Genomic DNA, 25,641 nt, shown 5'->3' on the forward strand with positions numbered 1-25,641 from the left:
AGGAATGGAAGGGCAAATGCTGTGTTTGGCCTGGTCTCCCTTCCTTAAATGGGTCAGGGTGTACCTGGGCCAAATGACAATCTAATCTATTGTTGGGATGGCATACAAAGGATGAGCAAGTTAAATCTGTGATGATAGATTGGGCAAGAGATGTGGGACATAACATAATGTTTGAAGATTGGGAGAGGTTATGGTGGAAAGGGGTCAAGTTCACTGCTTGTACGGTGTTAAAGGAAAATATTATGAAAATGATATATAGATGGTACTTAACCCCTGTTAAATTGGCCAAGATATATCACAATAGTGATAATTTATGCTGGAAATGTAAAGAAAAAGAAGGTACCTTTTATCATATGTGGTGGACCTTCCCCAAGGTGAAAGACTTCTGGGAGAAGATTTATAATGAATTGAAAAAAATGTTTAAATATACGTTTATTAAGAAACCAGAGGTCTTTCTTCTTGGAATAACAGGTTTGGAATTTCCCAAGAAAGATGTTAGACTGTTTTTGTATGCCACAACTGCAGCTAGAATTTTGTTAGCTAAGAATTGGAAAACACAAGAAGTCGTAACAGTGGAGGAATGGCAGATGAAGATGATGGACTTTTCGGAGCTAGCCGACCTGACTGTAACTGACTGGAAGAGTCCGCCACCAGAAGGAGGAGGAGTATCAGGAGGAATGGATGAAATTCAAAGACTATTTAGTTAAATATGCTAAGATAACTTAATTGGAAAAACTTGCAAATACCAGATAGGCTTAGGATTTAAATATGTAATGTTAGAGAATAACATGTTGAAAGTTAAAATGAAAAGAAAGAAAGATGTTAAGTGATTAAGTTAATTTTATGAGAAAATTGGTTTTGGAAAACTGTTACAATGATGTACTCTGGAACTCAGCCAGGGGGATTCTAGGAAGTCACTCAACAAGGTTACTAAGATTGGATTAAGTACAGTTAAGATGTATGTTTGTTTGTTTGCTTAAATCTTTTTTTGGAAAATCAATAATTTTTTTGGGGAAATATATATGATCTAATCCAAGGATTGTAGAGCTGCAAGGGACTCTTGAGGATCATTTTGCATTTCAAACCTGGCTGGACGTGTGCTGGTTCAGCGGGAGCGCAGAACAGTTCCAGAATGTAATGATGGCATGGAGTCTAGCTTGCTTTTTAAAAAATACTCATAGCCTCTTTCTCCACTTTAAGCTTGCAAAGATTTGTCTACAAGTGTGTGGTGGCAGTAGCAATGACCGTGTGAAATCTCAAAAAGCCACATGCGTGGTTGAATAAAATGGCAACACAATTGTTGTTGTTTAGTCGTTTAGTCGTGTCCGACTCTCCGTGACCCCCTGGACCAGAGCACGCCAGGCACTCCTGTCTTCCACTGCCTCCCACAGTTTGGTCAAACTCATGCTGGTAGCTTCGAGAACACTGTCCCACCATCTCGGCCTCCATCGTCCCCTTCTCCTTGGCCCTCCTTCTTTCCCAACATCAGGGTCTTTTCCAGGCAGTCTTCTCTTCTCATAAGGTGACCAAAGTATTGGAGCCTCAGCTTCAGGATCTGTCCTTCCAGTGAGCACTCAGGGCTGATTTCCTTCAGAATGGATAGGTTTGATCTTCTTGCAGTCCATGGGACTCTCAAGAGTTTCCTCCAGCACCATAGTTCAAAAGCATCAATTCTTCGGCGATCAGCCTTCTTTATGGTCATCACAGCCTTGCCGTGGCAAAGGGGCTTGATTAACTCAGAGAAGCTATGAGCTATGCTGTGCAGGGCCACCCAAGATGGACAGGTCATAGTGGAGAGTTTTGACCAAACGTGATCCACTTGGAGGAGGAACCAGCAAGCCACTCCAGTATCCCTGCCAAGAAAACTCCATGGACAAAGACAACAGGCATACACAATTACCTGTGGAATTGAATTTAATGGGGTGGGGTGTCTACACCTGAGCAGATGTGCATAGGATTGCAGTGCACCATTTGCAGACTTTGGAGGGTGGGGTGTCAGTGCCATGTGGTAAACATTATGTGACTCAAGAGGGTGGCAAAGCAGACGTTTTCTCCATCTGCATCATTGGCAGAGGCTGAAAAATTTGGTTTATCTTTTTGCAGAAGTTTAATTACTTTTTAGAGAGGTTTACAAAAAGCCCTGAGAATGTATGTACTCAATGCAAAAAAGAAAGTGAATCAAAGGCAGGTCTTAACAGATTTTAAACAAAACAAAAACGAACGGTGGCGTTTCCAGCAAGTCCCTGAGATTTTTGGGTGCTGCCTTCTTCTTATATCTGCTCCAGGCACGGAGAACCTTGCTGGGTTCCAGCTCCCAACGTCCTTGACTTTTGGCCTTGATGGCTTGGGCTGATGGGAGTTGGAGTCCAACAGCATTACAGGTTATCCAACCCAGATCTGTGACATCATGGATGCCTTCTCTCCAGTTAGGCACTGGACAAATCTATCCCAGTCTGCTCCAATTCACGGGAGCTCTTTGGGGGTTCAGGTAGAGAAGTCTTCTGCAGACCTGGTACCCAATGTGCTTTTGGCTAGAAATGATGGGGATTGAATTAAAAACCACCTGTGCACAACGTGCACTTTCATTTAGCTGCGATCCTTCCCCACCACAAATGCGTCTCCAGCATAGCTGTCGACTTACAGATTTGAAAATAAGGGACCAGCAGCCTCAAAAATAAGGGATCAGCAGCCAAAATAAGGGATTTTCAGAGCACAGGTATGTTCAATTTCTGAGCCTCTCCGAGCCAAAGGCAGAAAGCCCAGCTAGCAGCCATATGAAGCCTCAAGCGGTGGTTCCCACAGCGCAGCAACCTGGCAAAGGGGATGCAGCAAGGGAAACTACCATCACCTCTCTGCTGGGAAGCGCTGAGCAAAGGTGAGTCTCCAGGCAACGCGGCTGATTTGATCAGTGCGAGGCATGCAAGCTCCACCCCCCAGTCGTTCTTAGACTCCTTATTGGGTGAGCAACGCAGCCAAGCAACACAGTTGGAGCCTCCCTCCTCCCTGGCTGGCAGGGAGGGAGGGAGATGAGCTGCTTCCTTTGAAACATCATCAATAAGGGACAGCAGCGGGACACGGCGCTGGGATAAGGGACTTTCCCACCAAATAAGGGACGGTTGACAACTATGGTCTCCAGCTGCCACGCCATGCATTTCCCCTGAGATTTATTTTGACTCCTAGTTAACAGAATTCCTTTCCAAGCACGACTGTGTGCTGCAGAAGACATGCACCATTTTTAAAGGTTTTCGCAAGCCAAACCGCCCCAAACCACGTTGATCCAGGCTTTTTGGGTCCCCGTAAAGTCAAATCCGTCACCAAATAACCCAGGGAAGCAGGTCAGCACCAGCTATTGGAGCAGAGTTCAGTTCAGCAGGATGTAGAATCCAGGCCAGGCCTTTCTCATCCACGTGTCCAAGGCGAAAATCAACGGGCAAGCTTCACCCTGGTCTAATACCAGGGGCGTCCTTTGACGGAGAGCAAGGAGAGACTTTTTGGAGGCAGCAAGATTCTGAAATGCGGCAGATGCTCAATTTTTTTTGCGTTGGGTTCTTCGTACGGTTGGGAGACTTCAGTATTGCTCTCCCATGACCTGCTTAATCCAAGGCAGAGTTAGCAGGACGTTGGAATACACTCCATAGCGGTCATTCAAGCCGCATCCATCACCCCAAGACACTGTCCCTATGAGCTGCCACTGGCCAGTCTGGTTGTTCAGAGTGACCATGGGGCCGCCAGAGTCCCCTTGGCAAGCGTCTTTTCCTCCTGCGTGAGAAAGAGAGAAACAATAAGGGCTGGGGCATCTTTCAGACCAGAAAAGCCACCTGTTCTACGTGGAGTTTGCAAAGGTACAGAACAGGAGCTAGAATCAGAATAATAGAATGGTAGAGTTGGAAGGGACCCTGAGGGTTATCCAGTCCAGCCCCGTGCACTGCAGGAATCGCAACGAAATCATGCACGACAGACTAGCATCCAACCTGCATCTTTGGTCAGCCTGACTCCCTCCTCTGGCAACCTGCACAGAATCTTGCTTAATCGGTTGCCATTAATTTGATTTTAATTAATTTTTATAATGAAATATTTTTAGAATGTGTGATTATTTGATTGTTTGATTATTTGATTATTGTTAGCCGCCCTGAGCCCGGCTTCGGCCGGGGAGGTTGGGATATAAATAAATAATAATAATTATTATTATTATTATTATTATTATCTTGGCACTTATCTCCCTGCCCCAAAGGGGACGATTGGCACAGTGATCATCGACTCTCCTTGGTTCCCTGAACTTATCCCCAGTGACCCCCAACCCTATAAAGAGCCTAGGGTATAAAGACCCCTGGTGGACTTGTAAAAGGGTAAAAGAGTAAAAGAGTATTGGGAAATGATCTGCAATGAATTGAAAAAAATGTTTAAAAGTACTTTTTTGGGGAAAACAAAGTCCTTTCAGACTGAAATTCCCAGACTGAAATTTATGCTGGAAATGTAAAGAAAAAGAAGGTACTTTTTTCCATATGTGGTGGATTTGTCCCAAGGTGAAAGACTGAAAAAAATATGTTGAAATATACATTTATTAAGAAACCAGAGGCCTTTCTTCTTGGAATAACAGGTTTAGAATTGCCCAAGAAAGATGTTAAATTATTTTTGTATGCCACAACGGCCGCCCAAATATTACTTGCTAAAAATTGGAAAACACAAGAACTACCAACAGTGGAAGATTGGCAGATGAAGATGATGGACTTTTCGGAGCTAGCTGACCTGACCGGAAGAATCCGCGACCAGAAAGAAGAGGAGTTTCAAGAGGACTGGAGGAAATTCAAGGACTATTTGAACAAATATTGTAATATAAAAAAATTTCTTGAAAGAAACAAATAGGCCTAGGATTAAATTAAGTTATAATTAAATAAATGGGATTCAGAATTTTAAGAAAAGTGAATAAGATGGACTATAATTGGAAATTGTTTTAGTTTAATAATGATATTGGAAAGCTGTTACTTTTAATTACAAGGAAACTCAGAAGGGAGGGACTAGAGGAACTCAACCAAGATGTTTAAAAGGTTGGATTTGTGAAGAATTAAGTTTGTTATTATTGTCTAGCTGTTTACTGTTCCCCCCTTCCCCCCCTCTTTCTTCTTTTTCCTTTTCTGTTTTTGTGTATCATCTTGCTTTGTGGTTTGTGTTATCACGGTGGAAAATCTAATAATAAAAAATTATTTTTAAAAAAGAGAAATTTCCAGGTGTCAAAAAAGGCCCGTCTTTTGCTAGCCCCAAAATGGAAAACGAGCGAGGTCCCAACCAAAGAAGAACGGCAACTCAAACTGATGGAATATGCGCAGCTTGCGGACCCAACATATAGAATAAGAGAACACGTTTAGAGACGACTGGAAAATACTTATTGAATATATGGGGTGGGGGTGAAAGTTATGTACACTTGAAAACGTCAGCAGCATTAAGATAAATTCAACAGTGTAAATAAGTTTTGACAGATGTAACAATGGAATACTGAATGGTTTAGTTTATGTAAAATATGCAAGGATTTACAGTATGTAAAATGAGCCACGGAACATTGAAGAAGGGAAGTCATTAGTATTTTAAGGTTGTTTAAATGAATATTCTAAAATGTAAAACAGAAAGGTTATTCAAAAATATATTTTAAAAGAGTATAAAGACCCAAGGAATGTAATAACACAATAACATTCAAAACGGCAGCAATTAATTGCACATTTATTCAGAATCACCTTGTCTTTCTCCAGCGCAGATCATGTCTCCCGTCAGGACTTTCTGCAGCTTGTGATAGGCTTCTTTGCACACAGAGTGATCTGTCAGTGGGATCTCAATCTGCAATACAGAACAAAAAAAATTGACTCCTTGGATAAAGACGAGTTTGGCCTCATTTGCCTGAATGGTCCTCCTTTGTGAAACACACAAAACTGCCTTCTAGCAGGTCAGACTGTTGGTCCACTTAGTTCAGTATTGTCTGCACAGACTGGCAGTGGCTCAGCAAGGTTTCACGCAGGAATCTCTTCCAGCCCCACCTGCTAGGGACTGGACCTGAGACCTTCTGTGTGCAAAGCAGATATTCTTCCCCTGAGCAATGGATCTTCTCCAAAGACTCCATAGATTCACTAATCCCATAATTCATAGGATTCTGGTCCATAGGATGACTAAGGAACAAGTGCCACTCTATTCTGCCTTGGCCAAGCCACACCTGGAACCCTGTGTCCAGTTCTGGGCATCACAGTTTTAGAAGGATATTGGCAACCTGCAATGGGTGCAGAGGAGGGTGACCGAGATGACCAGGGGTCTGGAAACTGAGCCATATGAGGAATATTGTCCTAGAACAATAGGATCCAGAATGCAGCAGTCTGATTGGTCCTAGAACAATAGGATCCAGAATGCAGCAGTCTGATTGGTCCTAGAACAAAAGGATTCAGAATGCAGCAGTCTGATTGGTCCTAGAACAATAGGATCCAGAATGCTGCAGTCTGATTGGTCCTAGAACAATAGGATTCAGAATGCAGCAGTATGATTGGTCCTAGAACAATAGGATCCAAAATGCCGCAGTCTGATTGGTCCTAGAACAATAGGATCCAAAATGCAGCAGTCTGATTGGTCCTAGAACAATAGGATTCAGAATGCAGCAGTCTGATTGGTCCTAGAACAATAGGATCCAGAATGCAGCAGTCTGATTGGTCCTAGAACAATAGGATTCAGAATGCAGCAGTCTGATTGGTCCTAGAACAATAGGATCCAGAATGCCGCAGTCTGATTGGTCCTAGAACAATAGGATTCAGAATGCAGCAGTATGATTGGTCCTAGAACAATAGGATTCAGAATGCAGGAGTCTGATTGGTCCTAGAACAATAGGATTCAGAATACAGCAGTATGATTGGTCCTAGAACAATATGATCTAGAATACAGCAGTCTGATTGGTCCTAGAACAATATGATCCAGAATGCAGCAGTCTGATTGGTCTGTTGGAGCCACCCAACCCAACTCCAGGTGGAAGTGAATCCGCAACCTGATTGGCCTACAGGAGAATCCCGGAATAAGCCAATCATGTGGGGCCCATTGTGTAAATAATGTATATAAAGCAGACAGTTCTGGGAAACATTCCATTCCTCACTACTATGAGCTGAATAAAGAGCGTGAAATCCACACTCGACTCCAAGGATATTTCAGACTGAGACGTCTACGCCTGCTCTCTAACTGTACTGCAATTCCATTCCATTCTCAGATGTACACAGTAATGAACGACAAGGAGCATCACCTCCATCAGGGCATCTGGGAGACGTTGCAGGAACTGCTTCCCCCATCCGCTGACGATGACCATGGTGTCTAGTGGGAGGGAAAAAGAAGAAGACAGACATTGTATTACCTTTCGGGAGGTGACCTGCAGAGGAAGGAGGATGTGTCTAATGAAGCAACCCAGTCCCTCCCAGGGTGATCTTTCCTTCCCACTGCTCAAAAACACCTGTTGCAGATGTGGAACACTTTTGGTCCCCCATGTGCACACATGCCGCAAGGCGCGCCAATGTCCCCTGCGCATGCCGTGTGACATGCTGACCTGTCGTGCACGGGCTGTGCGGTTTGTGTGTGTGACACGAGCACGGCCCGGGGTGTGCGCAAGTGAGGTGAGCACATCACACCGTGTGCATCCATGGTTGCTGTGAAATTTGGAGGAGGCCCGGCACCCTCCTTGAAAATTTTGGGGGCCCCTCACCCCCCTAGGCTACCCATCTTTGGCGCCCCTGGGTGCATTAAAATTATCAACAAAGATCTCTACGTGTTGCCTTTCAGTTAGATCTAGCATTCACTGTGCACCTCTGATACCACCTTTTGGAAGGGCTTAAATTGCGATTTCCATGAAGTTTGATCGTCCAAAACAGAACTTGCATGCCATTCTCTTGGAACTGAAGTACCTTGTGTTTTCAGGGTTCCTAAGTTTTGGAGCATACAGGGGCTAAAAAGCTCACCTTTCATGCTGATTGTGCACCTCCAGGAGACTGTGGGATGTACAGTGGTACCTCAGGTTAAGTACTTAATTCTGCTCTCATCCTGAAGCAAAGTTCTTAACCTGAAGCACTACTTCTGGGTTAGCGGAGTCTGTAACCTGAAGCGTATGTAACCTGAAGCGTATGTAACCTGAGGTACCACTGTAATCCACTGAGAGCAGTCAAGTACAACATTCCTTGTTGTGCTAGAGTGGACATGCAAGGGAATGTTTGGTCCAGCCAGTCGAAACTTCCTGTTCCTCCTGGCCTGGAGCATCTTTCCTTGCATGTGACTAGTGGGTGGGCATGACCTTTCCAGACCTGGTAAAAGGACAAGCCATGCTGCCACTCTCCCTCTTTTCCATCTTCCTTTTGTCCTGCGAACTTCCTGGAATGAACTGCTGGCTGCCAGCCAAGCAGTCGCCCAGGTCATCTCCCTTATGGAGTAAACCTGTTTTATACATTTCTTACATTTTATACGTTTGTAAGCCTAAATCCTGCCCTCAGGGATCAACACTGTGCTCTGCCTGGTCATGAGTACACTTTCTTTTTCTTGCTTATGAATAAGACTGTGGTGTCTTTATTCTTTTAGGAGGGATTCAAGGGGGTCTTACCAGGAAAATATTAGAACACATTTCAATCTGGACAAGCCAGATGGAATTGCATATTGTCTTAAGAAACTCACACAAGTTTGCAACTGGTTTTCTGCTGTGCGTGAGAAGGGGAATGTAAACTCTGCTAAGTTAAAGACACTCGCTAGTTCAAGCTAGGAAGGATATTAATAATAAATATATCCTCTCCTGCCACCCTGAGCATTCTCACAGAGACTGGGACCCTGCTGCAGAAATAGTAATGTATCTTTGACCTCCTGCGACCCCAGACCCCTATACCCTTGCATCGGCATTAGTGTCCAGAGCCACAGAGAACTTTCTTGCAGCGCAGGGGTTTGGAGTAGTTGATCCTTTGGTTCCCTTCCAACTCGACAGCGCTATGATTCTATGTCTCCTTGAACTGAGCTCAGGAGCAAACAGGCAGTCAAGCCGATAGGATTCTTTCAGAATCAATGGAAATGTAATTCTGCATTGGTTAAAGTTCTGCCTTAATCAATGCTTCTGAGCCAGCTTAAAGGGTTGGCTGCCTGCTTCTCCAATCAACATTGTCTCCAATCGACATTGTCTCCTAACGGCCTCGGCCCAGTATACCTAAAGGAGCGTCTCCACCCCCATCGTTCTGCCCGGACACAAAGGTCCAGCATCGAGGGCCTTCTGGCAGTTCCTTCACTGCAAGAAACAAAGTGTCAGGGAACTGACATCAGAGCGAGAGGCGGAGGCAGGGCTCCAGAGCGATGCCGGAGAGGGGACCAGCAGGGGGAAGGAATTCAGCGCAACACCAGTAGAGAAGGGAGGGAGATGGAGGAATTGGAGACTGGTCTCCAAGACCCTGCATCAGAGACTAGTGGAGAGAGCGCTGGCACACCCCTGCCTTCCCCTTACTTGCGCAGACGAGTTCCGCGCAGGGAAAGTAGGAGGAGACTTGGCGTCAAACAGCTCTTATGCTGGAAAAGGTTCAAGAAACGCCCACTGACAGATTCTGCAAGCGACTGACCGGCCACGGAGTGTGGGCTGGCAGCCAAGGCATGGTGAACCAGGCAATCGAACACAACTAGCAGGCAACTTATGCACAAGTAACCCCTTACAACCATTACACAAAGCTACAGGGAACCAGGCTGAGGGCCTTCTCGGTGGTGGCGCCCTCCCTGTGGAACGCCCTCCCATCAGATGCCAAAGAGATGGCATTTAGAAGACATCTGAAGGCAGCCCTGTTCAGGGAAGTTTTTAACGTGTGACATTTTAATGTATTTTTAATCTTTGTTGGAAGCCACCCAGAGTGGCTGGGGAGACCCAGCCAGATGGGGGGGTACAAATAATAAATTATTATTATTATATTATTATTGTGAATGGACGGGGCCATATCCTCACCTTTTGGGTAGGCTTTATCTGGAAAGCAAACAGGCATCACGTAATCATTCAGCCTGGCCTCTTCAGACAGTTCCACCAGGGCGATGTCATACTCAAAGGTGGCCGCCTTGTAGGATGGGTGGATGGAGATTGTTTGGGGTTGCAGCTCCTGCTCTGTGTCATCTGTTCTTTGGGTTCTGTGTTTCCCTGTAGAAAGACAGAAAGTGAGGCTGGAAGTGTGAGAGACCGTATCCAGAACAGGAAGCTGTCTTCTACAGAATCATAACCCTAAGTCCGCCGAGACCACATAACACCATCCTGGAAGACTTACACTGGCTCTTAGTACGTTTCCGAGCACAATTAAAAATGTTGGTGCTGACCTTTAAAGCCCGAAATGGCCTCGGCCCAGTAGACCTGAAGGAGCATCTCCACCCCCATCACCCAACCCAGACACTGAGGTCCAACTCCGAGGGCCTTCTGGCGGTTCCCTCACTGTGAGGTTACAGGGAACCAGGCAGAGGGCCTTCTCGGTAGTGGCACCCACCCTGTGGAACATCCTCCCATCAGATGTCAAAGAAATAAACAACTATCTGACTTTTAGAAGACATCTGAGGGCAGCCCTGTTTAGGGAAGTTTTTAATGTTTGATGTTCTATTGTGTTTTCAATATCCTGTTGGAAGCCGCCCAGAGAGGCTGGGGAAACACAGCCAGTTGGGTGGGATATAAATACTAAATTATTATTATTATTATTATTATTATTATTATTATTATTATTATTATTATTATTATCAATGGATTGAAATTGGGGGGGGGGGGGAAATGTTTGATGTTCTATTGTGTTTTCAATATCCTGTTGGAAGCTGCCCGGGGCCCGGGACCTCTAAACCATGGTTATTCATGGACCTTAAGGTCCTCTGCGGGGCAGACCAGGAGAGGCGGTCCCATAGATACGAGGGCCCTAAGCCAAGAGAACAGCTCTTATGCTCGGGTCCCGGTTGCAGGTTTCCCATAGGCATCTAATTAGCCACTGTGAGGAGAGGATGCCCAGGAGGAGAGTCTGATCCAGCAGACTCGTTTCATGTCCTTATAATATAGGATTTCTGAGACACATGCTGGTCTCCTGGGCAACCGCCTCTCGCTTACCTAGGATCACCTTGAACGACGAAGGGCTGATCACGTCGGAGCTTCGGAGGACAGGATTCTCCAGGTCAAGTTCATGGTGGAGACAGTGAGCGGCCGTCGCAATCCACCTGTTCCCTGGGGAACAAGAAAGGGCTAAGATGGTGACATGATGGTTGTCTTCAAAGAGCTGTTTGGCAGTGGAACAGACTCCCTTGTGAAGTGGTAGACTCTCCTTCGTTGGAGGTTTTTAAGCAGAGGTTGGGTGGGAGGTTGGAGGTTTTTAAGCAGAGGTTGAATGGTCCGAGAACAATAGGATTCAGAATGCAGCAGCCTGATTGGTCCTAGAACAACAGGATCCAGAATGCACCAGTCTGATTGGTCCTAGAACAATAGGATTCAGAATGCAGCAGCCTGATTGGTCCTAGAACAATAGGATTCAGAATGCAGCAGCCTGATTGGTCCTAGAACAATAGGATTCAGAGTGCAGCAACCTGATTGGTCCTAGAACAATAGGCTCCAGAATGCAGCAGTCTGATTGGTCCACAGGAGCCACCCAATCCAGCTCCAGGTGGAAGGGAATCCGCAACCTGATTGGCCCACAGGAGAATCCCGGAATTAGCCAATCACGTGGGGCCCATTGTGTAAATAATGTATATAAAGCAGACATTCTGGGGGAACTTCCATTCCTCCTCACCACTATGAGCTGAATAAAGAGCATGAAATCCACTCTTGACTCTGAGTATATTTCAACATGCAAGAGTGGATGCCCCCCCCAGAGGTCCTTACCTAGGAGGGACCCCCCACAGAAAGGGCGCCCGTTCCTCTGCAGCATGGCGACCCACGGCGAGATCCCTCTCTGGGCGTAGTGGCCGTTGGCAATTCGAGCTAACAAGCTCCTGGAGAACCTGGGTTTCCCACACACTGAAAGAGAAGGGAAAGGATGGACTTAGCGAGGAGGAGATCCTACCGTCACAGAACTGCAGAGTTGGAAGGTCATCGAGTCCAAGCCCTTGCAACTCACGTCTTTCTGATCTGCTGGCAGCCACCCCATCCCTCTGGGACCCGACAAAGAGAGCAAGGGTGGGGGAGGACGGCTGAGGTTTAACCCTTGCACAGATGCAAGGAAGTGGAGACCATATTACCAGCTGGGACCCGGAGTTCCGGTTGGGCCACTGTAATGAGAAATGGCTGCATACCTTCTTTTTTTTTGTATATTAAAATATCCTGGTGTTATCATACCTGATTCTCATCTCCTAACCCCCCCTCTAGAAGAACCGTCAATACAACCTATAGCAAGTGAGATTGGAAAATAAACTGTGTGGAAATAAAAATATCATCCAAAGCCTTTGTTTTTCGAAATATCTGGAAAGAAATAAAAGGCTCTCCTGTGACGCAGTATTTAATCGGGATCCGCCATTATGAGACAGACTATGTTGCAGAGATTAATAGCCATAGGGGGAGGCGAGCCATTACTTTGTTATCATGTTTGTATTTTAAGTTTGACTTGGCAAATCTTGGAAAAGTATGGTACAACTTGTCTGGAAAAATTAATGAGCAAACGCCTAGATTCTATTTCATCAGAACTGAAAAAGATGGCGTCTGCCACCCAAGGAGGACTTTTGGATGGACTCGGCTTAAATAACAACGCGTGAGGATTTATTGCAAACAGATTCTCATCTCCTGATAATTCAGTGGCCGGTACCTCCCTTAAAAATCACAACCGGAACATCAAGAGACAGTAGGGTGTTGTAGACCGGGGAGATTGGGGTTCTAGTCTCCCTGCAGCCATGACATTCATTTGGGTGACCTTGGGTCAGTCAATGCCTCTCAGCCTAGCCTACCTCGCAGGGAGGAGAGGAAACCGTGTACACCATCTTGAGCTCCTTGGAGGACAAATGGGATATAGTTGCAATAAATACGTAAGTCCCAGTGCACTGACTTCTCTCTTTCTCCAAGGCTGGTTGACAGTGGATGCCTCTTGGTGTGATGAACGTTCTTGTGATTTCCCAATTATTGCTCCCCCTCAACATTATTGGGGTGGGGGGGGCATAGCTGTCAACTTACAGATTTGAAAATAAGGGACCAGCAGCCTCAAAAATAAGGGATCAGCAGCCAAAATAAGGGATTTTCCCAGCACTGGTATGTTCAACTTCTGAGCCCCTCCGAGCCAAAGGCAGAAAGCCCCTCCAGCAGCCAAACGAAGCCTCAAGCGGTGGTTCCCACGGTGCAGCAACCCGGCAAAGGGGATGCAGCAAGGATAACCACTGTCACCTCTCCGCTGGGAAGCGCTGAGCAAAGGCGAGTTCAGGCAACGTGGCCAATTTGATCAGCACAAGGCATGCAAGCTCCACCCCCCAGTCGTTCTTAGACTCCTTATTGGGTGAGCAACGCAGCCAAGCAACACAGTTGGAGCCCCCCTCCTCCCTGGCTGGCAGGGAGGGAGGGAGATGAGCTGCTTCCTTTGAAACCCGGGAAATTTAAGGGACATCATCAATAAGGGACAGCAGCGGGACACGGCACTGGGATAAGGGAGTTTCCCGCCAAATAAGGGACGGTTGACAGCTATGGTGGGGGGGTTGTTGCTTCCAAGTCTCAACCTCCCTGCCCACCTGCAGAGCACCTGTGATCGACCATCTTCTGTTTCCCACCCTCTTTCCCCTGAAGCACATTTCTTCCTTAAACTGGGTAATTTCGGGCATTTTGGTAGCCAACCCAACTCTTTAAGAAGGAAGCAGCAACAATTGGACCGTCAAGTGTTCAAAATGCAGAAGCAAGTGCATCACAGAGTATTATCTGTAGCTCCTGGGGTGTCCCCTCTGGGTGTTTCTGAAGGGCCTGTGAGGTAGGAATTCTGCAAAATCCCAGGAGGAGCCTAAGGGCTGAAAAACAATTCTTGATAAGGTGCAAGGAGGGCTCTGCACGTACGGCAAAAAAACTTGGCTTGAGTAAGTGTTTTCAAAGACTGTGGTTGGATGAGAGATAGTAGTAATAATAGTAAATATATATATATATATATATATATTTGCTTTCGTAGATTTTCACGGGTACAGGAATGCAGGTTTTGGTGTCCTCGGGTGTCTTCCCGTGTAAAAGTTGGGGTGTCTAGGCGACGTTTCGACGAGGTCTCACTCGTCATCTTCAGGCTGGTGCTTTCGGCTTCTTGTTACTGGAACAGAGCGGGATCTCAATGTTTGAGTTCATATAAATACTGTAGAGGGGGTGTGGTGTCTAGCCTCCAATGTTCTGGGCAGAGAGGAAGTTCCCAGGCTAGTGTGCCTTTTCTTCTTTTGTTCCTTAATTACTTGAGAGATACCTTGAGTGATTTCTTGAGTGATATCCTGAGTACCACTTAGGTGGGTCATTAGGTGTGGATTAGTTAGTAATTCATCTGTGTCAGTAATTCATCTGTGGAGAGGGTCTGGGTTTGGGTCTGGTGTGGTTGATTGGTGTTGGCGTTCTGTGTGCCTCTGGATCTGGTGTCAGTTTTTGTGGGGAGGGCTAATTTCCAGATGTCTGGCAAGCGGGATGTGTCGTCACGCTTGTTCATGTTGTGAGGGTGTTTCTCTATCTCGATGGCTTCCATGATTATTCTCTTGTGGTGATGTTCCGTGTTAATTCTCCACAGATGAATTACTGACACCATCCAGTAGCCAATCCATGGTGGCACCTCCGGATGCTGCACCCCCCTGCAATCCCTACACAGATCTGGCTGACACAAGCCACAAAACCACAGCTCGCCCCTATACACGAAGCCAAGCCAAAGCACAACTAAGTGCAATACAGCCATCTTCTCAGGAAAACTCTTCACAAAGTTCAAGAGGTCAAGACACAAAGACTTTAGCAACTAATCCACACCTAATGACCCACCTAAGTGGTACTCAGGATATCACTCAAGAAATCACTCAAGGTATCTCTCAAGTAATTAAGGAACAAAAGAAGAAAAGGCACACTAGCCTGGGAACTTCCTCTCTGCCCAGAACATTGGAGGCTAGACACCACACCCCCTCTACAGTATTTATATGAACTCAAACATTGAGATCCCGCTCTGTTCCAGTAACAAGAAGCCGAAAGCACCAGCCTGAAGATGACGAGTGAGACCTCGTCGAAACGTCGCCTAGACACCCCAACTTTTACACGGGAAGACACCCGAGGACACCAAAACCTGCATATATATATATATATATACACACCCCGCCCTTCCTGGTTCAAAAACTGGGCTCAGGGCGGCTAACAGCAAATTTAAAGCACTTTAAAACACTTAATTATAAAAGCAGCATAAAATACAGTATAAAAACATGAATGACAATAAAAATCAAAAATCAAAAATCAATTAGATAATCCCCAGGGCTAGCTGGCTGAATTGGTCCTACTTGGGCCAGCGAGGAGGCCAGGGAAAATTAGCTGTGGGGTCTCAGAGTGGGTGATCTTCATAAAAGGGGAGGGGGAAGGAAGAGAATGGAAATAAAAGATCAGGCTGAATTCAAATTAAAGGCCAGGCAGAATAGCTCTGTCTTACAGGCATTGCGGAAGGAAGTTCAATCCTGCAGGGACCTAGTCTCATGGGACAGAGCATTCCACCACGTCGGAGCCATCACTGAGAAGGTCCTGGCCTTGGTGGAGGATAGTCTGGCTTCCTTAGGGCCCCAGGACCTCTAAAGTATGGTTATTCATGGACCTTAAGGTCCTTTGCGGGGCAGACCAGGAGAGGCGGTCCCGTAAATACGAGGGCCCTAAGCCACAAAGGGCTTTAAAGGTCAAGACCATAGTAGGGGAGAAGAGGACACAATTATTTTCCTATATAGGGTGTGTGTAAACGCAATGTTCTCAGAGATTCTTTCGGACTCTTTTGTCCTGTAATGCATTGCTGATGGGAATCTGGTTTCAGGCTTTGTATCGAACCCCCAAAGGGAGTTTCTCCCACATTCTGGCATGTGTGAGGATGGAGAGGGGGTGAGACAATTTGGTGTGCTGTTGGGAGTGCCATTTTGGTTCTGCTGGTGAGACCAGTGCCGGATTTATGTACTGTATAAGATAAACAAACTATAGCTTAGGGCCCCGCTCTCTTGGGGGCCCTCAAAAAATTTAAAGGAAAGGAAACCTGGATATACATTTCCAAAATATAAGTTAAAAAACAAACAAAATAAAACCTCTTATACACCTATAATATTTTGGCCACCTCATGAGAAGAGAAGACTCCCTGGAAAAGACCCTGATGCTGGGAAATATGGAGGGCACAAGGAGAAGGGGACGACAGAGGACGAGATGGTGGGACAGTGTTCTTGAAGCTACCAGCATGAGTTTGACCAAACTGCGGGAGACAGTGGAAGACAGGAGGGCCTGGCGTGCTCTGGTCCATGGGGTCACAAAGAGTCGGACACGACTAAACAACAACAACAGGCTCCTATTTTGTTATGTGCAAATGGCTTGCGATACCTGTGAGGTCCATCAATTACCATCTATATTTTTTTTATAAGATATTTATTAAAGATTTTCTTAATACAATATAAAAAACAAACAAAATAACATATAACTTTACAATAGCCATATTTTCTTCGCTTGATTGGACTTCCTCGCGTCTCTCGTTCCTGCGTTCCAAGTTTATCAAACTTTACCCAGCAATTTATCACCTTGTTCCAATTCTTATTTTATAATTTTCCAATATTGTGTCCCTAATTTTAGATAATTTTACCCAAACCTTAAAAGCTTGATTTTAGCATAATATTTATCCAAAATTTATCTTTTCTTATATTTTCACTTATCTTCATATTCCTTTCGACTAACTTAATGGTGCCATATTATTTATAATCTTGCATCTTTCTTAACACTCATACAATTTACAATATTTTTGTAAATAGTCCTTAAATTTCTTCCAGTCCTCCTCCACAGCCTCTTCTCCCAGGTCTCGGATTCTGCCAGTCATTTCTGCTAGCTCCATATAGTCTATCAGTTGCATCTGCCATTCTTCCAGTGTGGGCAAATCTTGGGTTTTCCAGTGCTTGGCGACAAGTATCCTTGCCGCTGTTGTTGCATACATAAAAAATGTTCGGTCCTTCTTTAACACCCTCTGGCCGACGATGCCTAAAAGAAAGGCCTCTGGTTTCTTAGGGAAGGTATACTTAAATACCTTTTTCAACTCATTATATATCATTTCCCAGAAAGCCTTAACTCTAGGGCAGGTCCACCAGAGGTGAAAGAACGTTCCTTCAGTTTCTTTACATTTCCAACATTTATTATCAGACAAATGGTATATTTTTGCGAGCTTGACTGGAGTCATGTACCACCTATATATCATTTTCATAATATTTTCTTTCAAGGCATTACATGCCGTGAATTTCAGACCGGTGGTCCATAACCTTTCCCAGTCAGCAAACATGATATTGTACCCAATGTCCTGTGCCCATTTTATCATAGCCGATTTAACCGTTTCATCTTGTGTATTCCATTTTAACAGCAAATTATACATTCTTGAAAGTACCTTAGTCTTAGGTTCTAGCAATTCCGTTTCCAACTTTGATTTTTCCACCTGGAATCCTATCTTTTTATCCAACTTAAAAACCTCTTTGATCTGAGCATAATGTAACCAATCTCGCACTTTATCTTTTAGTTTCTCCAAACTCTGCAGCCTCCAATTATCTTTTTCTAATATTTCCCAATATTTCGGCCATTTGGCCTCCATATTGAGTCTTTTCCGGGCCTTAGCTTCCATTGGTGATAACCACCTTGGGGTCTTGTTTTCCAATAAGTCTTTATATTTTGTCCAGACATTAAACACTGCTTTCCTGACAATATGGTTCTTGAAAGCCTTGTGACTTTTAACCTTGTCATACCACAAATATGCATGCCATCCATAAGCATTGTTAAAACCTTCCAAATCCAAAACATCAGTGTTTTCAAGAAGCAGCCAATCTTTCAACCAGCAGAAAGCTGCTGATTCATAGTACAACTTTAAGTCTGGCAGGGCAAAGCCCCCTCTTTCTTTAGCATCAGTTAATATCTTAAACTTAATTCTGGGCTTTTTGCCCTGCCAGACAAATTTAGAAATGTCTCTTTGCCACCTCCCAAAACACTCCATTTTATCCACAATCTGTAAAGTCTGGAACAAAAACAGCATTTTTGGCAATACATTCATCTTTATAGCAGCAATTCGGCCCAACAAGGAAAGTTTCAATCTTGACCAACCCTCTAAATCCCTTTTAATTTCTGACCAACACTTTTCATAGTTATCCTTAAATAGACTCAAATTCTTAGCTGTTATGTTTACCCCTAGGTATCTTACTTTTTTAACCACGTTTAACTCTGTCTCTTTCTGAAACCTTTCTGATTCTGAAGGTGTCAATTTTTTCCCCAATACCTTAGTTTTCTGCTTGTTAAGTTTAAATCCCGCCACCCGACCAAACTCCTGAATCAATTGTAATACCCTTTTCGTACTAGATTCTGGCTCCTGTAGGGTCAAAACCAGGTCATCTGCAAAAGCTTTGAGTTTATACTGTTTCGCTCCGACCTGAATTCCTTCCACCAACCGGTCCCCTCTAATCATGTTCAAGAGCACCTCCAGGACCGAAATGAATAACAAAGGAGAGATAGGGCAACCTTGTCGTGTTCCTTTTTCAATTTTGAACTCTTCCGTCACCACATTGTTCACTATCAATTTAGCCTTTTGTTCTGAATAAATTGCATCTATCCCATTCTCAAATCCCCGTCCCACTCCCATCCCTTCCAAGTTTTTCTTCATAAACTTCCATGAAATATTATCAAAGGCCTTCTCCGCATCTATAAATATTAACACAGCTTTTGTATTAATATTTGTTTGCAAAAGTTCCAAAATGTCAATAATGTTCCTTGTGTTAGCAAACAAATGTCTACCTGGGAGAAAGCCTGCCTGGTCCTTATGAATTACTTCATTTAAAACTTTTTTAAACCTGCTTGCTAAAATGTCTGCAAATATTTTATAATCCACATTTAGGAGGGAGATGGGGCGGTAGTTCTTGAGTTGTGTCTTTTCAGTTTCTAGTTTAGGTATCAATGTGATGAAAGCTTCTTTCCACGACTTCGGTGCCTTCTTCCCCTCCATAATTTCATTGCAAACTTCCATTAATGGATGTATCAGGTAGTCTTTCAATGTCTTATAATATTTGGAGGTAAGCCCATCTGGCCCTGGAGACTTGCCCAGTTGCATATTCTGAATGGCTTCTTCAATCTCTTGTTGTGTTATTTTATAATTCAGGATTGTTCTATTTTGTTGAGACAGCTTTGGTAGACCATTCTTTATCAAAAATTGTTCTATCTCAACCTCATTTTGCGGCCCTTGAGTGTATAGTTGTTTGAAATATCTCTGGAAACACTTTCTGATCTCCACTGGATTCTGAATATTTCTTCCTTCAATCTCTAGATTTGTGACCGTATTTAGTTTTTCTCTCTTTTTCAACTGCCATGCTAACAGTTTTCCACATTTATTTGCCGATTCAAATGATCTTTGTTTCATTAGCTTGACTTTCCACTCCACTTCCTGATTTATCAATTTAGAATATTGTGCTTGATAAAGTTTAATTTCTCTCAAAATCTCCTTTGACTTCGGTTTCGATCTTAACTTCTTCTCACATTCTTTAATTTTCTCCAAGATCTTGTCTTTTTTCTCATTCTGTGCTCTTTTCTTTATGGTGTTCTGTCGTATCAGAAACCCCCTCATAACCGCTTTACTTGCGTCCCAGATGATTCTTTTTTCCACCGTAGTGTTCAAGTTTATCTCAAAATAGTCCTTCAAACCTTTTTGGGCCTTTTTAGTAATCTCCTGATCTCTAAACAAATTGTCATTCATCTTCCATCTGAAGGAGCCGGTTGGAGTTAGTCTCATATCCATCTTTACGGCATTATGGTCGGAGCAGGTCTTTGGGCAGATTTCCACTTTTCTTGTCTTAGGTGCCAGACCTCTAGTTATCCATATTTGGTCGATTCTTGTCCATGTCAGTTGGGCTTCAGAAAAGAATGTTCCTTCTCTTCCCAGGGGGTTCTTTGTCCTCCAAATATCAATCAAGTCCATATTGTCAGTCAGTTCAAAAAATGTTTTAGGTAGTCTGCCATCTTTTGTCACGTTTTGGCTATATGACTTATCCATGTTGGTTGATGCCACCCCATTCATATCTCCCATCATAATGATGTTGTCATAGTTCAGATAGTCCAGCATTATCTCATGCAGCTTCTTATAAAATTCCGATTTCCCCTCATTTGGTGCATAGATTCCTAATATCAAAAACGTTTCTCCTTGGTTTTGTATCTCAATTGCCAGAATTCTTCCTTGCTCATCTTTAAATAAAAATTTTGGTGACAGGCTCTCCTTTGCATATATCACCACTCCTCTTTTCTTAACTCAGTCCGAAGAGATAAATTCTTGGCCTAATCTTTTGTTTATTAACACTTTTCTGTGGAGCCTAGTCACATGTGTTTCTTGCAAGCAAATAATGTCCAATTGTTCTTTTTTCAATACATGAAATATTCTTCTCCTTTTTTCCGGGAAATTGGCGCCATTGATGTTCCAACTCAGAAGTTGCAGAGACATCCTGGACAAATCTGTTATTCCTCTGCAGGTGGTGTCTTTTTCTCCTGATCCTCAGACCCTGAAGGTGTAGGTGTAGGTGCAGGCGATGGTCCAGACCCTGAAGGTCTTTCAATCCCTTTCTGAAGGTCCTCTCCGTAGGCACTCAAAAATTTTTCTTTATCCTCGGCTGTTTTAATTTTCACCTTCTTCCCTCTGAATGTAAAAGATAATCCTTGGGGAAATTCCCACCTAAAGACAATTGAGTTGCTCCTCAGCAATCTTACTAACTCAGTGTAGGTGGATCTAAGGTCCAAAAGTTGTTTTGGGATATCTTTATAGATCTCTGCTCTTCTATCCAAAATTTCAAGTGACTTTTCGTAATGTAGGCCTAGTATTTTGTCTCTTTCCTCCTTAGATCTCAAGGTAATCAAGCAGTCTCTGGGCCTGTCTTTCCTTGTTAATTTTCCAAGTCTAAAAGCAGTCACAATTTTAAAGTCCTTTTTTTCCTCCAAAGGCCAAAACTTGGAAAATTCTTTTGTCAGGAACTCAATTAAATTCCCTTGTTCAAGTTCTAATATTGACCTCAATCTCAAATTATTTTCCCGAGCCCGTAATTCTATCATAGACAGATAGGCCTGCTGTTCTCCAATCTGCTTATGCAATGGTTTTACCTCCTGCTTTAATTCTTCAGCTTTTTGGTTGGCTTCCTCTGCCAATTTTCGGTTTTCTGCGGTGGCTTCAAATAATTTGCCAATTGATTGTGCATTCAAAGTAACTTGTTCAGTTAGTTTATTAACACTGGCTGTATTTTGGTCAATCTTAGCTGTTTGCTCATCCGCTTTTTTATCCAAAGCTTCCAGTTTTTCAAAGATTTTATCTAGTACTGAGGTGGATCCTCCTGCTGCCATATCTTCCAGCAAAGGTTGCTCAATTCCTTCTTCCCCTTCCAAAACAGCAGGGACAGATGATTTACGCGGCTGTGAAGTTAAAGTCAAAGTTGTTTGTTTAGCTTTCGCTTTAGCCGCTCTTGTTTTCCCAGTGCCACTCATTCCAATTCTGTCTACTAGTCAAGGTCAAACTGAGTGTGTTCCCATGGGAATCCACCGGCCCAGAGGGTAAACAACCAAATAGGAGGAAAGGAAAGAGAAAGCAGAGTCACATACAATTGTAAATCCAAAATCCTCTAGAGGGAGTTCGAATATATTTTGAGGGAACAAGCCAAAATGTTAAAATCAATTGTTTAAAGCTCCAATCATTTCGAAGTTCCAATACTTCTAAAACAATGTCCAAACAGCCATTAATTTCCAAAGAACCTTCAGTTTTCCTGTAGTTAGCAGAGTTGGTCTTAAAAGCACAACAATGTCTCTAGCAAGTGCCAGAAAAGATGATTCAATATAACAGTTCCAAATAACACTCAGCTTGTAGCAAACCAAAGTAACAAAGTGTCAAAGTTTGCAATCTGACAGTTCTGTTAAACAGGCAGTCCGACTGCCTGTGTTTCTCTGTAGAGTTGTAATTCCAAAAGAAGAGGTAGAGCACAGTCCATACTAAAAAGTAAATCACTTAAACAATTAAGTCCTAAATCTCCATAGAAACAGCTCCAGTAGATGCACAGATTGATTGCTTTTAACGCCTCTTCAAAGGCTCCAAGCTTCAAAGTCCTTTGCTTTAGATCTTAAGCAGAGGCGGGAGACGGACTTCCTGGTTGCGTCTCCCGCTTTTAGCCAAATTAACAGTAATTTAGCCTCCAATTCTTTCTGTCTTTTCTTACTCAGGGGTTGCTGCTTTTCGAATCAAATGTTCCCAGGAAAAAAGGTCAGCGCTCACCGACAGCGGCTATGCGGCTTCACTCCACAGAAAGAGCGATCGACTCACAGCACCGCACCAGCCCTTCCACGCTCTGAAACCCCTTACGGGGTCTCTTCTCCGTTTTGGGGGGCGCTTCTGGTGCCCGCCGAGTCCCCACGACCACAGGCTTTCACTGCCTGTGGGTTTCCGATGCGGGTCTCCGCTTCGCCGTAGCGGACGACCCGTTTCCGCGGAGCCCCCCTTCACAACTAGAAGAGGGCAGCCATTGCCGTTCGCGCCGCCTCCGGAAGTCCCCATCAATTACCATCTAGCATATATTCAACACAAAAAACAGCGACAATTTGTTGTTGACAAAGGACAGCTGGACATATAAAGGGCCCCATTACCTTCAGTAGCTTAGGGCCTCATCAGACCTAAATTTGGCCTTTGGTGAGACTTAGCGTGGGTTAGCGTAACGGACCTGGATTCAAGTTACAAGAAAGGAGATTATGACTAAACATGAGGAAGAACTTTCTGATAGTAAGAGCCATTCAGCAGTGGAATGGACTCCCTTGGGAAATTATGGGTTGTCACCTGTGATGGATGCTTTAGTTAAAATGACCCTCATGCTCCCTTACAGCTCTACAGTTTTATGATTCTGTGAATGGGCTAAAATGACTTACAAAATTTGAGACCAAAAAGGGACAAAGTTTGAAGAAGAGTGGAGTAAACTTGTTGCATACATAAAAAATAACTGTAGAAATCTAAAAACTGTAGCAGGGTTAACATAAATCCTGTGCTGTGTATAGAAGATAAATAAGAACCTGCAAGAGAAGATATAAACTAAGAAAACCGAAGCAAGGCAAGGAAGGAAGTCTGGGTGTGAACTTACACAGTGTATATAAGATGATCTAAAATGATGACTGTAAAAGATTAAGTTTTATTTATGTTTGTGAAAAGTCAATAAAAAGCATTTGATTTTTTTTTAATGATTCTGTGAAAACCCCATGCATTACTCAGTGGTGCAACACACTGATTCCTGACATGAAGTGCCCTGAATGGAACTCTCGATTTGCAGAGTTTGGTATGTGGTACAATAACTTTATTCTCTTTCCTGCTAAGGAATGTAATACAAAATAGTAAAAATGCTACAAAACAGAATACAAAACCCATAGCAAACAGCGTAACATCTCTTAAATATGTAACAGAGCCAATAATGTTTTTCTAAGCATGTATCATAGTAACATAAAACATGTTTCTTTGGATTTTTTTTCAGTGTTTCCTCGTTGCTTCCACACAGTAGTTCCCTATGGACTTGGAGAAACTCACATATCCAAGGTTTTTGCAGCATCCATATGACATCCTCCTCCCAAAATGCCACCCTGTATTATTTAATCCGGATTTACCATGTACACAGAAATAATAATAATAATAATAATAATAATAATAATAATAATACCCCGACCATCTGACTGAGTTTCCCCAGCCACTCTGGGCAGCTTCCAATAAATATAAAAGCATAATAAAACATTAAAAACCTCCCTATCCGGGAGTAAAACACACCATGGAAATGAGATATCTGGATTAAATGGTGTGTTTTGGTGAGGGTAACGTCATGTAAACCCTTCACAAAACTTGTGTGCAGAAAAAGTTGCATCTCTACACCATGCATTCAAAGCACTCCCTCCAATGATCCCGTGAACTGTAGTTTGCTAAGGGTGCTGGGAATTGTAGCTTTGCGAGGGGCAAACTGTGATTCCCAGCATTCCTTCCTTGCTCTACAAATGTGCTTTACACGTAAGGTGCACATGCACCTTCAGTGAAGTGCCACTACAGTGGTACCTCGGGTTAAGTACTTAATTCGTTCCGGAGGTCCGTTCTTAAATTGAAACTGTTCTTAACCTGAAGCACCACTTTAGCCAATGGGGCCTCCTGCTGCTGCCATGCCGCCAGAGCACAATTTCTGTTCTCATCCTGAAGCAAAGTTCTTAACCTGAGGTAATATTTCTGGGTTAGCGGAGTCTGTAACCTGAAGTGTATGTAACCCGAGGTACCACTGTACTCAGGTAAGTTCCTGATGGATGACTGAGTAGTTTGGCCTGGTTTTACTTTTTACTAAAACAAAGTTTATCAGTCTAAGGAGTGTTTTCAAATTAGGAAAAGACCTTTGACCTTACAGTGCTGAGAAAACCCCAGCGATCCAAAACCGTGATGGGCACCATCTTTCTTTGGACTGATTTTTCACATTGGGAAACTTTTGAAGATATTCAAATTTGCTGTCCCGAATTAAAGCATTGCAGCTGCCTCCTGCTGGCATGCAGAAGCAGGCGTCCCCTCCTTTCGTTAAAGATGCTCACCTGGCTTGAAGGCTAAAAAACGTCTTTGCCAACCTAGTCCCCTCGGGATGTTTTGGACTATGACTGCCATCAGCTTCATCTAGCACAGCTGTTGCTGCCCAGAACATCTGGAGAGGCAACAGGTTGCTCAAGGCTGGCTTTGCGCATTAAGCAAGAAATGACCCCTAAAAAAGGCTCCCTCCCTAGCCGGAATTAAGATTGCCGGAAGAAATATCAACAACCTCAGATATGCAGATGACACAACCTTGATGGCAGAAAGTGAGGAGGAATTAAAGAACCTTTCAATGAGGGTGAAAGAGGAGAGCGCAAAATATGGTTTGAAGCTCAACATCAAAAAAATGAAGATCGTGGCCACTGGGCGCATCACCTCCTGGCAAATAGAAGGGGAGGAAATGGAGGCAGTGAGAGATTTTACTTTAATGGGCTCTATGATCACTGCAGATGGTGACAGCAGCCATGAAATTAAAAGACGCCTGCTTCTTAGGAGAAAAGCAACGACAAACCTAGACAGCATCTTAAAAAGCAGAGACATCACCTTGCCAACAAAGGTTTGTATAGTTAAAGCTCTGGTTTTCCCAGTAGTGATGTATGGAAGTGAGAGCTGGACCATAAAGAAGGCTGATCGCCGAAGAATGGATGCTTTTGAATTCTGGTGCTGGAGGAGACTCTTGAGAGTCCCATGGACTGCAAGAAGATCGAATGCATCCGTTCTTAAGGAAATCAGCCCTGAGTGCTCACTGGAAGGAGCTCCTGAAGCTGAGGCTCCAATATTTTGGCCACCTCTTGAGAAGAGAAGACTCCCTGGAAAAGACCCTGATGTTGGGAAAGATGGAGGGCACAAGGAGAAGGGAACGACAGAGGACAAGATGGTGGGACAGTGTTTTCAAAGCTACCAGCATGAG

General features: G+C 43.9%; 1 protein-coding gene across 2 annotated transcripts in view; it reads right to left on the minus strand.

Moving 5' to 3' along the window:
- Window positions 1-1,896: 1,896 nt before the first annotated feature.
- The window catches only part of MASP1 (MBL associated serine protease 1), a 112,363-nt gene continuing 88,618 nt past the window's right edge, over window positions 1,897-25,641 (minus strand). For both annotated transcript variants that reach the window (XM_083739479.1, XM_083739481.1), the window contains 6 exons: window positions 11,849-11,983; window positions 11,084-11,197; window positions 9,962-10,147; window positions 7,259-7,326; window positions 5,727-5,826; window positions 1,897-3,759 (listed from right to left, as the gene is read on the minus strand). In XM_083739479.1, coding sequence (XP_083595605.1) covers window positions 3,569-3,759; window positions 5,727-5,826; window positions 7,259-7,326; window positions 9,962-10,147; window positions 11,084-11,197; window positions 11,849-11,983 — 794 coding nt within the window. In that variant the 3' untranslated portion in view covers window positions 1,897-3,568. The remainder of the gene's footprint in view (window positions 3,760-5,726; window positions 5,827-7,258; window positions 7,327-9,961; window positions 10,148-11,083; window positions 11,198-11,848; window positions 11,984-25,641) is intronic.

This window comes from Podarcis gaigeae (assembly GCF_964106915.1).
Source record: "Podarcis gaigeae genome assembly, chromosome: 5".
Classification (NCBI taxonomy): domain Eukaryota; kingdom Metazoa; phylum Chordata; class Lepidosauria; order Squamata; family Lacertidae; genus Podarcis; species Podarcis gaigeae.